The sequence below is a fragment of the Paramormyrops kingsleyae genome, chromosome 15 (assembly GCF_048594095.1).
Source record: "Paramormyrops kingsleyae isolate MSU_618 chromosome 15, PKINGS_0.4, whole genome shotgun sequence".
In the NCBI taxonomy this organism is placed as follows: domain Eukaryota; kingdom Metazoa; phylum Chordata; class Actinopteri; order Osteoglossiformes; family Mormyridae; genus Paramormyrops; species Paramormyrops kingsleyae.
Genome location: NC_132811.1, coordinates 26,104,827 through 26,119,725, shown reverse-complemented (window position 1 = coordinate 26,119,725; position 14,899 = coordinate 26,104,827). Strand labels below are relative to the sequence as shown.

The following is a 14,899-nucleotide window of genomic DNA, read 5'->3' as shown; positions in this document are numbered from 1 at the left end:
CTGCAGTCCAGCTCAGTGTCCCATCTCTCATGCTGAGCCTCCTGAGATAAGCTGTGGACTTTGCTTGACCATATGCTGGATCAGCAGATATGGTGTCCCTCTGCCCTGTATTGCCTAGCACATGCACTCCTGCTGAAGCCTGCATAGTAAGTAGCCTGAAGACATATTCTGCCTCAGGTTTCCATGAAGAATGATTTTATAGAACACGATTATATGTTGTTTTATGTAGTGCACCTTAAACACTTGGAAATGGAAAAACATAGTAGTTACCCCCTCCAGGAAATGACATCTTAATAAAAAAGAGACACAGACAACATTGCATTAAATGAGCTGATTTTGCTGTACTCTGCACCATTATGACCCGATTTAGACAGAAGTATATCATCCAAAGCCAACGTGAATAACATTGTGAATTTAGCATGTGTGGAAATTTTATTTTTAAGAGAACAAAAAAAAAATATTTTACTATGCACAAAAGAAAGACAGGAAGGTAGAAAACAGAAGGTACAGACAGAAAAAGGAGAATTATTCACATCCATCATTCATTCCATTTACAGCATTTTGTTATCAATCGCAGACGTGGAAATTTTTTGAATAAGACACGTTTCTGCAAATTTTCTCAATTGATACATCATTGTCCTTCAGAGAGTCTTCACAAAAGATAGATGTACCAGCATTTTTCTTTGGAGATTACTTGGCTCACAGCAGCGAATGCACACATCATGCCGACTGCCGTGCCAGTGCATTGCAGAATAATACTGAGACGTCAATGAAAAGTCACTTGATGGCCTGGAATGGGTTTTCTCTGCACCTTCCAATGTTGGGTCGGTTTTTCCACAAGTAACAAGTCTTAGTGATAAGACCATTTTTAGGTAGGGACCCAAACAAGCATTACGAGCGCATAAATTACTGGGATAAGTGTTGATTGAGCAGCATTCATATGTACGGCTTTCAGGGTTAAGTGACACAAGTCAACATACCATCTGTAGACTAGAGTAACTGTAAACACTAAAGTTGGAAAATGAAGACCTTAGAAACAGCTGCTGAGAAGTTCCTAACCTTCTACCCCTTCTATCTTGAGTAATTTTACTGAAGCATGGCCAGCCTAATATAATAAGTTCCATAACTACATTGCATGGTACGTAATATCTAGTAGTCACTAGACTTCATTCTAAGATATAGTGTTTATCTCTTAGTAAATGTAGAGATAAACATGAATGTAAAACAGGCTTTTTCTTAACTGGGGATGACAACATTGTGGCTACTACATAATTCCATGTAGCCTACTCTTTAGATATCCGTAGATACTAGAGTAGTTATATCTCTGATTTCGTATATGATCTCTGGTTTTGTAAAGATGAATCATTTCCTCATAGCAGTACTTGCAGATATGCAGCAATTTTAAGCAGAATTCCCACAAGTTTCTACCTGCTTCTGCAAACCATCCTGTTTTACATTATGACCAAACTATAAAGTAGATTTAGCTTAATACTGGCCATGATTTTTCCACTCATCCAGCCTCATTTGTTCAACCGCTTTCTTTAGAATTCAGGACTTTCACCAATTCTGCATTTATTTTGCTTTATTCTGCATTTTTATTGCTACACAGAAGTATAGCTACTACCTCAGTCCACCTGCCTATGTATAAACTCACAGATCAATTAATTATATTGTGGTTTATTTGACACAACTAGAATTGTTTTTTCTGCCTTAGTTCCAAAATAGTCTAGAAGAGAACTGCGGAACCTGTTCCATGGTTGGAACCACATAATTCTGCATTAAATCACATGTGACAAAATGCCACACTAACTGCTGGCACGTTTGGGTGGACAGTCTGAAGTCATCTACATAAACAGAGGCCAGTTTATTTTATTCAATTAGCTACCAAAATACCACATGCCAATTTGCTTTTGTTCAGAACATTCAATGCTAGACAAGGAACAAAATACATTTGATGTTAAAAAAGTGGAAATTAATCATTTCAGTATTCACCCCCCAGCTCACTGTAGCTTGTGATTATTCAAAGCAGACCCAGAGCACCCCTTTCTCACACTTAATCCCTTGCACTTCCCCCCTGTATTTCTTACTATTTTACAGAAGGATATCCTTAATTAGTCCACACTTTACGAACTCCTACACAAAACTTAAATATCACATTCTTTTTTCGGAAGATGAAGACTTCATCAGTAGACCAATTGGGGATACTTTGGGACATCTGCCTCCTTTTGCTCGAAGGCCACATTCATGCTATTCTCCAGAAATTAACATCTGTAGACGTTGGAATTGCTTGGCTGACTAGGACACTGGTGCTGCTCAGTCATCAGGAATGGGCGTGTTGCAGTTGCCGTGGTAAACATGGATGGGTCCCACGCACTGGTAGTAGAGTTCAAACACGTCCCCGTAGCCGTGATCCATCCACCAAGTGCACAGCTGCCGGTTCCAGCCACAGGCCAAGACGTGGAACAGGTCTGGGTACTCCATGCCGATCATTGTGAAGAAGTCCTGATCGCCGAGGTGACCCCGGAAATGATACTGGTCGGCCAGTTTGGCCACCTGCTCTGGCTCCAGAAGTCGGTTGTAGAGAGTCGATTGCCGCATGGCTTCCAAGTCCAGGAGCATCACTCCACTGTTGAAGCCTGGTTTGCCATCTGGAGGGGGGTCACCGACTTTAGTCTTGGGGTTCTCCCTGCGGTACTGCCAGAACGTGTGCCTGCGACACAACCAGCATGCAAACTGCATTAAATGATTAAAGTGATGAAAAGCTCTGTTTGAGCATGTGATCAGGACTACCACCAGAACACTCTTCTCTCAGTATTTTGCAATATTTGCACTCATTTGCATTTTTCCCCAAAGTGACATACAACTGAAGATCAGAGCACAGGTTCAGCCAGTCCCTGGATCAACTGGGATTAAAGGCCTTGCTCCAGGGCCTATGGTGACATCACTATACCAGCCACAGGAATCAAACCAGCAACCTTCTGGTCACAGGCACAGAGCCCTAACACCACACCAGTTTGCCTTATACCTCATATCATTGGCAGGTTGACATCTTTCATTGAAACATTATGATCCACATGCCACCGAGTATCCCATAAGCACCAAAGCACAGAACACACTGTTCAAGACGAAAGAAACAGCTTGTCAATGGCTTGTTAATTACTTTTGGGCTTTTAGTTTATTATTGACACTGTTATATTAATCAAAGCGGGATTCAAGACTGCATAGAGGGTGATCATTCAGATGGTGTTAAGGCACAGTAAAAATCATACATACATTTCTTAGGAATTATTTCTTTAACCTAATAATATGTGAACATTACAAAAATTCATGTCCACCATTGTATATAATATAACATGTCCTTTGGAATACCATGAGATCACCTTGACATATTGCTAGACATAGTATAACTTCAATAAATATTTTTGATATTTTGACATTTCCTTCAAGTTCATATTGCATTTCTTTTTATGTAAGCCAAGATTTTTCCTCCCCTCTTGCAATAGTCTGCAGAAAGATTGCAAAATCCCTTTAGATAGTTTAGGCCGCCAAATAAAATTATATTTGAAGCTATTTATCTGGGCAATAAGTCTACATTTGCTCAAAAAGAGTAAGAAGAATTTCTGCTGTTCTGTCTAGAACACCCAAGCTTTAGGCCCCAAACCTCTGCTCAGGAGCCTGCACCCATTTCATGTATCTGTGGTGAGTTCAACAAATACTGTACATGGGTGGTAACTGGGAAAGGTTTTGAAAAGCCAACGCACTTTGACTGACATAAAAGACATAGTTTTACACCAATATAAACAATTTAAAACATAACTCAAACATTTCTCCGAACTACAGAATAATCTTACTTAAAATGGGGGCACATCTTAAAGCTAATCTCACTGCTGAATACAGCTGTCCTAGATAAAAACGGTGAGAGGAGATCAGCAGTGATGGACAGTAATACCTAAGCATCTTTACCGGCAAACAAAGGGCATTAAACAGAGCAGCATTGAAGAACTTTTTCTTTTTTTAAAATTTGGGACAAACCTATTTTCCCCTGAGATTAAAAGTACTTTAAATTAAATGTAGGGTGTAGCTCTAGGCATCCCACCCAGTAGCGGTGGGAGTCGGCAGAGACCTCCAGATTCAATATTTTCTATTACATTTTATATATATATATATATATATATATACACACACACACACACACACACACACACACACACACACAAACACACATACATATTTATACATATATATGATTCAATATGTACTTCAATATGCAGTTTAGGTCTACATTTAAAGTAGAAAAGAGCTGTATATTTGTCATGTGCTGTTCAGTTACATCATTTTTGGTTTGTAATGCACAATGAAATGAATGAATACATTTCTTAACAGGGGCAAAAACTAAATTCACAAGTAGATGGTCAACACCGAAAACATTATGTTGATTGTGGCTGTAAGTTGGTTACAGCTAGTGATAGAGAGCTCAAAGACCCTCCTAAGTCACTTAAATTAATAATCTGTGTACATTTCATTTTCCCAATAAATGACACCAACACCGGACAGCATAGTTGATAAGACCAAAGCTATCTGTCAGCTGTGTTATACCGAACGCAAATATGTTGGAAACATGGTAAAATAAATAAATAAACAAACTACACAGAAATTCCAAAGGGATTCTAAGCTGTTTCATAAGCTGTTTCTTACACACCAAGAAGATCTTGGGAATGTAACTCAATTTTTACCTAACAGGTAAATTCACCTGCAAGTTATTATAGTTATTCTAGGGTTAAGTATCCCTGAGTTATTGAATTATGGTTTATAGTTGAATGTAATAAATACTGTCAGTTTGCAAAATCTGACCTGAGTGTTTTTGGATGATTACATGGAGTGGAGGAAGTGGCTGCGTGACTGAATGGCACTCATGGGCGGAGTTTGGGGGAGCAAACCATGCCACCATGTCCAGCTCGGGCTGCTGCTGCTGTTGATCCACCTGGGAGCTCCGCCTCTGTACTTATTATTCACAAGATCTCTTCGACCTTCACCAAGCTCGTAAAAAGCCAAAATCACCTAAGAAGAATTCATGTGAAACAAAATCACAACAAAAGACAGCTAGTACAGAACCATTTTTCCTAGATAAAATGGGTGTCTAGCAGTTAAATTAATTTCTCGAGTAAAAAGGGGAAAAAAGCACCCTAGCTTTACAAGAAGAGCTCTCATTTTCACTCCATCTGCTAACTTGCATGGATCTTGGCAAAAATAACAAGCACCTAGAGGAAAATGAACTTTCTCCTAATAAGAAAAGGCATTAACCCGCCGTCTGGATCAGAAGATGACTACACCTTTGATGACGAGCACAAGGAAAGTGTTACATAGGTTCTCATACACAGAACAGATCATAAAAAGCACAATAGGGGGTTCAGCGGCAATGTCCCGTCATCAAGTAAGCCAGCCGACCTTCATTTTTTATTTCTGGCCATTTCATTTAGTGTATTTTCTATTAACATTTCATATAACTTATTATTCCAGACACTGCTTCATTTTGAGCCCTCAAAATAATTTCAGTAGCTGTTACAGAATCAGCCGCACTTCCATCATATTAAGACAAATTCTTTGCTTCGATGCTTTGTTTAATCCACACGACTATGTACTGCTCAGTGATCACCATGTTTCACATGAAAGATTACTATTGCATAGTGTACGTATGCTACATTACGTGTAGCAGAGCGGTAGAAAAACAGAGTGGTGTCACTCACATAGGGACCCATTATAGAAAATGGCGGAGAAAAGTCAGACAAACTCCCGTGTCATGGGGACGGTGAATAGTTCCAAACGTTGACATTTCATTTCTATTACCTACCAAGCACTTTAAGTGGTATGTTGATAAAATAACAGATATATATTTAAAAACATTTCATGCATTACCTGTCATTAATATACTATATCATTTTGTTTTTATATGTGCTCAGCGTTAGCTGTTAATGGTTACCATAATTAATAGTTATGACCGAAGGTAGTTTAGCCAACTATCGAAGCTAGCGTTCCCATTTCACTGAAAAGTTTGTTTATTACTATTGACACAGGGTAATGTTATGTGTTTTAATTTTTTTTGGTTATCAATGGTTTCATGATTACAGTTAGCTGCACTGATACCATGTTAATACACCTGATTAAAATATCACTTTACAGCTCTCCTCGGGTCACATGGTTCAGTGTAAATTTACTAGCAAATTTTGATGAAATTGCTTAAATTATTTTGTGGTAATTTATTTACCAAAACAAAATTATAAATCCCATGTTGCGGTGTCTATTTTTAAGTACTGCATTTGAAAAACAGTACTTTATCACATTATTTTGTCTATATCATGTTGAATTACTTAGAATGTCAATGAAATAAAATACAATTTCTGTTTTTCCATATTGACCTATATATATTGTTTTACCCTTATTACCCCCACCCCCACTCTTTATTCCTAAAGTTGTGAATGGAACATTACATATACAGGTACTTTTTACAATGTTCGACCAATTTAGCTTGTTTTGTGGATAAAGAATGACAATAGATTTTGATCACTGGACACTTTTGAGAGTCAACTGCTGTTTGCCCTCTACACATGACTGCAGTCCAGCCGATCCCAATAACACCATCATCAAATTTGCTTATGATACTATGGTGGTTGGACTCATCTCAGAGGGGGGAAACGAGATGATATCCTGAGATTGTCAGCTTGGAGTTCAGCAAATAACCTGACACTGAACATCACAAAGACAAAGGAAATCATCTTCGACTTCAGGAAGAACAGCGCAGACCTGGCCTCCCTCTACATCAACAGTGACTGCGGGAAGAGGGTCTTAGCCTTCAAATTCATGGGTACCTTAGAAAGGACCAGTAGCGACTTCACTTCCGGAGAGAGCTCCATAGAGAGCATGCTGACATACTGTATCACAGTGTGGTACAGGAGCTGCCCTGAAGCAGGGAGGAGGGGGCTTCAGCACGTCAAAAGCTGCTGTGACCTTTTACTGCTCCTCCATGCAGAGCACGCTGACAAACTGGGCCCTATTTTGCATCGGCAGAAAGTGCAACGCAAAAAGTGGTTTTGCTAGTTTCATACCAGAGCATTCCTCATTTTACTGCCAAGTGCATTTTCAAAATAACAAATGATTTTGCACTCGTTTCCCACTTGTAGGAGTAGTGTTTTTTAAATGAGGTTTGGCTGGCTGCATTGTCAGTGCGTTGGTATTTTAAGGCAGCAAAATGACATTGTGACTAACAAAAGCTATGTTTAAAGTTTGTGGCATATTATTAAAAGATAATTAAGTGGCGCGTTTCAGAGATGCGTGGGTGCACAATGCTGGTTAAGGACACAGGTATGCACTTGAAGTGCTCTCATGTTTCTTTTATTATAGTTTACTTCATTTATATATGTTTTATTATACAGTACATCTGGTCCTTTTACGTAAGCATACTGTTTCATGAAACACACACACACACACACACACACAGATCTGTGGAAAAAATGAAGAGACCACTGTATTTTTTTTACATATCTGCATTAATTGTGGTTCTGCTGGCAGAAGGCCACGCTGAGCGGCAGGTTGCTTCCAGGTTCAAAATATCTAAGACAGCAGTACACAAGAATAGGTTAAGCAGGAAACAAAAGGAACGACCAGAAACCAGCCAGGTAGAGGGTGGAAGCAACTTATCTTTAAAAAAATCATTCAAGTTAATTTCATTCAAGTTGATTGGTTTATTGCATGTTGCACCCAAAACACACCTGTGAATAATTGAGAGTTAGGATAACCTTTTAGCGCCATGCGTTGATGCAAAGTCTGTTAGCAAAATTAATTTGGACATGCCCAAAGCTTTTACGCTTTGTGTTAAAATGTCAAAGGGGTGGGCTTCAGTATATCATCAACGCAGCTCAGAAGATTGTTGGCGCAAAAACCAATTTGATTTCCAGCATTTTTAAATAACGCAGTCTGTCTTTGTACGAAGGTTGTTTCCAGCAACTCACATAAAAAGCAAATGTATGCTACATTAAGAGTATATAAAAAAATTTTGTAGCAGCTGAATCAATGTAATGAAATACACAAAATCTTGTTTTATGAAGTGCAACCAGCATGGTACTTTAGATAATGTATTCAGTACTCCAGTTTTTTTATGTAAAAGCACAGACTACCGCTGCTGCTACTAAGAATATTATTACATAATTGTCTAATGTTATTTAATGTTGATGCACATATGTGACAGGGGGAGAGAGCACGTAAGCGAGTGTGTCTGCATTTATTACGGACAAAGTAAACATTTATTGCGGAGAAAAAGCCTTTTCTGCATTTTACGCTAAAAATGCGCCGGCTTGCACTCTTGTGAAACGCCATAGACTTTATTGTGACTGAGCGACGCAAAGACGATCGGTGACGAAAAACCCGTGGCGGCAAATTTCGTTTTAAAACGTCTCCGGTTTGGTCAGCATACTACGCGTACAGTGATGAACTGTAAAAAAGATAAATAACATAAGGCTATTTAGTTTGTTTAATAAAAGGACAAGATATAAACCTGTTCTAAAGGAAAGGTAGCCTTAAATGACTTCTGTTGTGATCTGGCGCTGTATAGAAAATTAAATTAAATAAAATTTACTTGGGGCGCCCCCCTAATAGAATGGTAGGGTAAACACGTTGTGGTAGATGTAGCCACATTTGTAGCCACATAATAACTGATTGTGTTGACTACCACGACTTCCCCTGCGTTCATTTAAACACATGTGCGTGTGTGACGGGACGGGACGGGTAACGCGGCCGGTGTTCTGTCGATATATGCTGCCTTGTCAAAAAATGCTACCGTAGTGCTAATCGATAGCCCTAACCCTAACTCTTACCCTAACCCTAACCCCAACCCCCCAAAACCCCTAAAACGCTTACCTTAACCCTAACCCTAACCCCTAAAACCTAACCCTAATCCCAAGACGGTGGAACTGCACATGCACAGAAAGGCTCGATAGCACGTCTCGATAGGTAGTATTTTTCGACAGAACACCTGCAGTAACGCAATTGGTTGCACTTGAAGTTATTAGTTATCCAATCCGACAGTAAACGGCTCATTAATAAGAATATTCTCAGAGTTGTGGTTTCGAAATAAAATCCCGAGTCCATGACAAGAACGAGTACAAATACGGCTGATTCAAAGACAAGATCGAGACCTTTAAAAACTGGTTTTACTACAACATTTGATATTACTATAAATTTCTATCATGAAGAAATGAAGCAGTGGTGTAGTGGTAACAATAAATTTAAGGTGGGTAAACTATATGCACAGCAGTAAAAACGGAGGGTAACTATTTATATCCTTAACATATCGTGATCTCAAAAAAGGTGAGTAAACGCTGTTTTGTAAATTTAAAGGTGCGTAAATGGCGTTTATGTGCATTTACCCTCCACTACACCACTGAATGAAGGATCTGCGTTAAGTAATCTGAATAATTGCATAAAATAATCCAAAAACTCCACATCGTCACATAATACATCAGTGTCTCTCTGATCTAATTTCAGCTAATTATCGTCAAATTCTGGTAGACTCTGCCGTGTCAGCCTCCGCCATTTTTTAAACGTTTTTTTCAATTCTCCCAGAATTCATCACGTAAGCTACTCAAGGCACACCATTGGTTGTCGTCACCTTTTTCTTTTATGGCGGTCGGCATCCAGCTTAATGGTACTTTACTGCCACCGTGGCTTTGGTTAGCTTACTGCTCTCAAATTAGGAGGTAGCCACTGTACTTATGTGTATAATAACGTAGACCCAACTAATCGATTATTAAATTAGTTGCCAACTATTTTAATAATCGATTAGTTGTTGCAGCCCTAATTGTAAGTAGTTTTTATATGTGGTATTTATATGTAGTACTTTTATATTTACTGCGTAAATGCATCTGAAGGGGTTTGCTGCTTTGCAATTTCGTTATACATAGTATAATGACAATAAAAGGCTTCCAATTCTAATTCTATCTAGGGCTGTCAAAATTAACGGGTTAACGTGGATTAATCCATCATTGTGATTAATCTGATTAAAATTTTTAACACAATTAACCCATCTGCAGCGCAGAATAACTCAAAATCCCTGAAATGTCTCTGTCAACCCATTTTGGGCAGTTTTGGTGTGTTCCATTTGCCCTGGGAGCTCGTATTCCGAGTCGGATTCTGAGTTTTGAAGCCGGAAGTGACGGCATACGCGCTCCCGTTTCTCAGAGATCTCGGAGCATCACAGAGGATCCCCAAGAGGGTCTAGCTGCAGACGCCTGTAGAGTGGAGCTCCACCTGAAATACGTCACCTCCACAGGAAACAAGTGATCTTTAAGGACATAAAGTGGAGCTCCGGTTAGGGTTAGGGTTTATTATGTTATTTATGTTAAGTGCATATATATTCCCTTTTTTCTTGAGTTTGCTCATGCAAAATGAAATGCGATTAATATAGATTAAAAATGTATGATATTTAATCGTGATTAATTGAAATTAATCCACAGCAACAAGATTAATCTGATTAAAATTTTTAATTGTTTGACAGCACTAAATCTATCACAACCTTCAGCAAATCACCACCTAAATCATCTACTTTTACTTAATATGTACACTGACAGAGCACCCTTTGCTCATTAAGTACACTGCCAAAGCACCCTTTACTCAAGAAGTACACTGCTAGAGCACTTTTTACTCATTAAGAACACCACTTCTTTATGCATTAAGTACACTACTACAGTACCTTCTACCTTTTAAGAACACTAGCAGACCACTCATTCGTTACTGATTAAGTACACTACTAGAGGCCTTCTACTCATGGAGTACACTATGGGAGGATCCTTGACTCAATAAGTAAACTACTGGCGACCCTTTACTTAATAAGTACACTACTGGAGTAACCTATTGTTTATCCATTATATGTAGTAACCAGTATCCGTGAGATTATAACAGTAAGCAGTAGACATTTTGGACAGTGTGTGTTATTTTATTATTTATAGAAAAACACTTTTCATGCCATGTAACACTGTGTCTAGCACTATTGCGGGTGATGGGAGGGCTGTTAGGTTTTTCAGTGGAAAATTACATTTACTGTCTCACACGTGCTCTTCACATTTCAAAATCACCTCACTAAACCATTCAGTATTGAATGTTTTTTTAAATAAATACCTTCTTCTTTACCATATTGTCATTCAGTACCTACACATGCACAGCTGAGCTACGGTTATAGCTTGACTACGCCTTTTAATCATACTACTATTGTAATTTTTTCAGTATACATGTACGGGAAGGGAATCGATTTATTGACCGAAGTATGTCCGATTCCGCTACAATAGGTAGTGATATGGCTCCTTTCAGCTTGCTAGTATTGGGCTTTTTCTGGCTGACCTATTTCATCACAGACATAAAAAATAATAAAATTAATAATAACAACAAATGAAGCGACATCTGGGGGGTATTCCAGAAAGCAGGTTATGTGACATACCCGGGTAAGTTTAAGGGTAAGTTAGTGGATAACCTCAACTTTCGGTTCCAAAAACGGAGGTTAACTTTCTGGGTATGTACGTAACCATAGCAGCTTACTCTCTGAAGATAACCTGCTACTGAGCAGGTTATGTTCCAGGGTAAGTTTGTTGCAGAAGGTTACTGAGCATGGCGTGCGCTTTTGATGACGATCCTGTGAACGTGGAAGCATAAATTATACAAGGTTTTTTTCGCCGGGAGAGAGTTATAAGACCGCGTATTGATGTCTTGTCATTTCCTAATGATTATTTGAAAAAGCGTTATCAGTTTTCAAAAGAATCGTTCATTTACTTAACATCTCTTGAAACCGCATATTGCAAATGTCACAAACCCAAACCGCGGGTCTGCGCTTAGCACAGAAAACATTCTGTACATAGCGCTTCGGTTTTTTGCGTCAGGGCATTTTTTGTACAATATGGGCGACGCAGAGCATATAGGAAAGGCAACTGTGTGTAGAGCCGTTCGCACAGTATGTCTGGTACTTAACGCTTCTTACACACGTTTATACAGTTCCCTGTCCATAAAGCTCTGCGTGTTATTAAAGAGGAATTCCACAGAGTGGTAGGTTTGTCCTTTGTAGTAAAATCTATGATGCATATTTAATATATAGTCATACTATTTATATCTATAGCCTACACACACACTTGATACTTCCCTATATGACTTTCTATTTCAGGGTTTCCAAATGTAATTTGGAATACATGTAATACATGTATAGTGACAATAAAAGGCATTCATTCATTCATTCATAATTGGGTGCATTGATGGCACCTACATTCCTATTAAAGCTCCTTTAATAAATGAGGGAGACTATGTTAGATAGATAGATAGATAGATAGATAGATAGATAGATAGATGTCTTTATTGTCACTATACAAGTACAGCGAGATAGCGGAGGAAATCTATTCATAGTATCAATGTGCAGGTAACTTGATTTTGTATCCTTAATTTTTTGCCTTGTTAAAATCATCAAACTCATTACTTTTTTCCACTAACTATAGGTAATCATTACAGGACAGTACAATGCTGGTTACCACTGGTTGCCCTCAGATGGGGTGAGGGGAGGTGGTGGTGGGCTCCCGCCAGTTAGACGGGCTTCAGCCTTTTTTCTATTAGCTAAATGACAGAAAGAATATACTAAATCGTGTTTAATAAATAGTTAAGTGATCGTGTAATCAATTACCTTTTTGCAGAATGTTTTTGTGTTTCATTTTGACTTGGCTCAAAGTTCTTCTGTCTCCAGAAGGATTACACTTTATTAAATAAGAAACCATATATTCCTAGTCGAGACACATTGTTATTTTAACCTAAAGAAATGAATGGCAGGAAAAGTAAATGCTTTCATAGTGATTTAACAGTAAAAAGGATGCGGAAGGGTTATGTGTTTAATTATTTTGCATTATAATAAAAGGGGAGGCGATGTCAAATTTGCAATTTAATACACACGCATTTATTCTGTCCTTTATTTTTTGCCAAGCCAACTCTTTCTTTAGCCGATGCAGCCGTATTGCTTTTTTTCATTATTATTGGCTGGAATTCCTCATATGCGTGCATTAAAACTTCCAACTCTGCCTCTGTGAAGTATGCCGCTCTCTTTTTTTCACTTTGATTTTCCATTCTGACTCGTGAAATCGGCGATCAATTGAAAACGTCTTTATGTATGCACGGTGCACGCGCATTAACTCTGGGTAAGCAATAGGAGGTTGATTGAACTTACTCTTCTCAGGTGTTTTGGAACCGACATACTCATGGTATGCGGGTTTGGGGTATATCAACCCAGAGGTTAAGATTTACCAAATGGTAAGTTAACCAAGCTTTCTGGAATACCCCCCTGGGGGGTATTCCAGAAAGCAGGTTATGTGACATACCCGGGTAAGTTTAAGGGTAAGTTAGTGGATAACCTCAACTTTCGGTTCCAAAAACGGAGGTTAACTTTCTGGGTATGTACGTAACCATAGCAGCTTACTCTCTGAAGATAACCTGCTACTGAGCAGGTTATGTTCCAGGGTAAGTTTGTTGCAGAAGGTTACTGAGCATGGCGTGCCCTTTTGATGACGATCCTGAGGACGTGGAGGCATAAATTATACAAGGTTTTTTTCGCCGGGAGAGAGTTATAAGACCGCGTATTGATATCTTTTCATTTCCTAATGATTATTTGAAAAAGCGTTATCAGTTTTCAAAAGAATCGTTAATTTACTTAACATCTCTTGAAACCGCATATTGCAAATGTCACAAACCCAAACCGCGGGTCTGCGCTTAGCACAGAAAACATTCTGTGCATAGCACTTCGGTTTTTTGCGTCAGGGCATTTTTTGTACAATATGGGCGACGCAGAGCATGTGGGAAAGGCAACTGTGTGTAGAGCCGTTCGCACAGTATGTCTGGTACTTAACGCTTCTTATACACGTTTGTACAGTTCCCTGTCCATAAAGCTCTGTGTGTTATTAAAGAGGAATTCCACAGAGTGGTAGGTTTGTCCTTTGTAGTAAAATCTATGATTCATATTTAATATGTAGTCATACTATTTATATCTATACATGTATTCATCCTGCACACACACACACTTGATACTTCCATATATGACTTTCTATTTCAGGGTTTCCAAATGTAATTTGGAATACATGTAATACATGTAAAGTGACAATAAAAGGCATTCATTCATTCATAATTGGGTGCATTGATGACACCTACATTCCTATTAAAGCGATGTCAAATTTGCAATTTAATACACACGCATTTACTCTGTCCGTTATTTTTTGCCAAACCAACTCTCTTTCTTTAGCCGATGCAGCCGTATTGCTTTTTTTCATTATTATTGGTTTGAATTCTTCATATGCGTGCATTAAAACTTCCAACTCCGCCTCTGTGAAGTATGCCGCTCTCTTTTTTTCACTTTGATTTTCCATTCTGACTCGTGAAATCGGCGATCAATTGAAAACGTCTTTATGTATGCACGGTGCACGCGCATTAACTCTGGGTAAGCAATAGGAGGTTGATTGAACTTACTCTTCTCAGGTGTTTTGGAACCGACATACTCATGGTATGCGGGTTTGGGGTATATCAACCCAGAGGTTAAGATTTACCAAATGGTAAGTTAACCAAGCTTTCTGGAATACCCCCCTGGTCAGAAGAACAGATACAACAAGATCAGGGTAGCATAACAAGAAATAAAGTATTTTGTATAACATACTATAACAGCACAGTATTGCAATGTGATTTTGTTATAATAAATATTGGGGCATTTATGAAACAAAAATGGAGTGCAACATAAATTTCTGACAAACCCATCTAGGAGTGATTTAAGCAGCAAGGATTAAAATGATTATACTAGATGAATTTATATGTACTTCTTGATTTACTAAAATCTCTACGCATTTTAATG

At 38.5% G+C, this 14,899-nt stretch overlaps 1 protein-coding gene across 2 annotated transcripts in view; it reads right to left on the bottom strand.

Moving 5' to 3' along the window:
• Positions 1-413: 413 nt before the first annotated feature.
• xxylt1 (xyloside xylosyltransferase 1) overlaps positions 414-14,899 on the bottom strand; it is a 61,954-nt gene continuing 47,468 nt past the window's right edge. For both annotated transcript variants that reach the window (XM_023819980.2, XM_023819981.2), the window contains exon 5: positions 414-2,710. In XM_023819980.2, the coding sequence (XP_023675748.2) occupies positions 2,314-2,710 (397 nt within the window). In that variant the 3' untranslated portion in view covers positions 414-2,313. The remainder of the gene's footprint in view (positions 2,711-14,899) is intronic.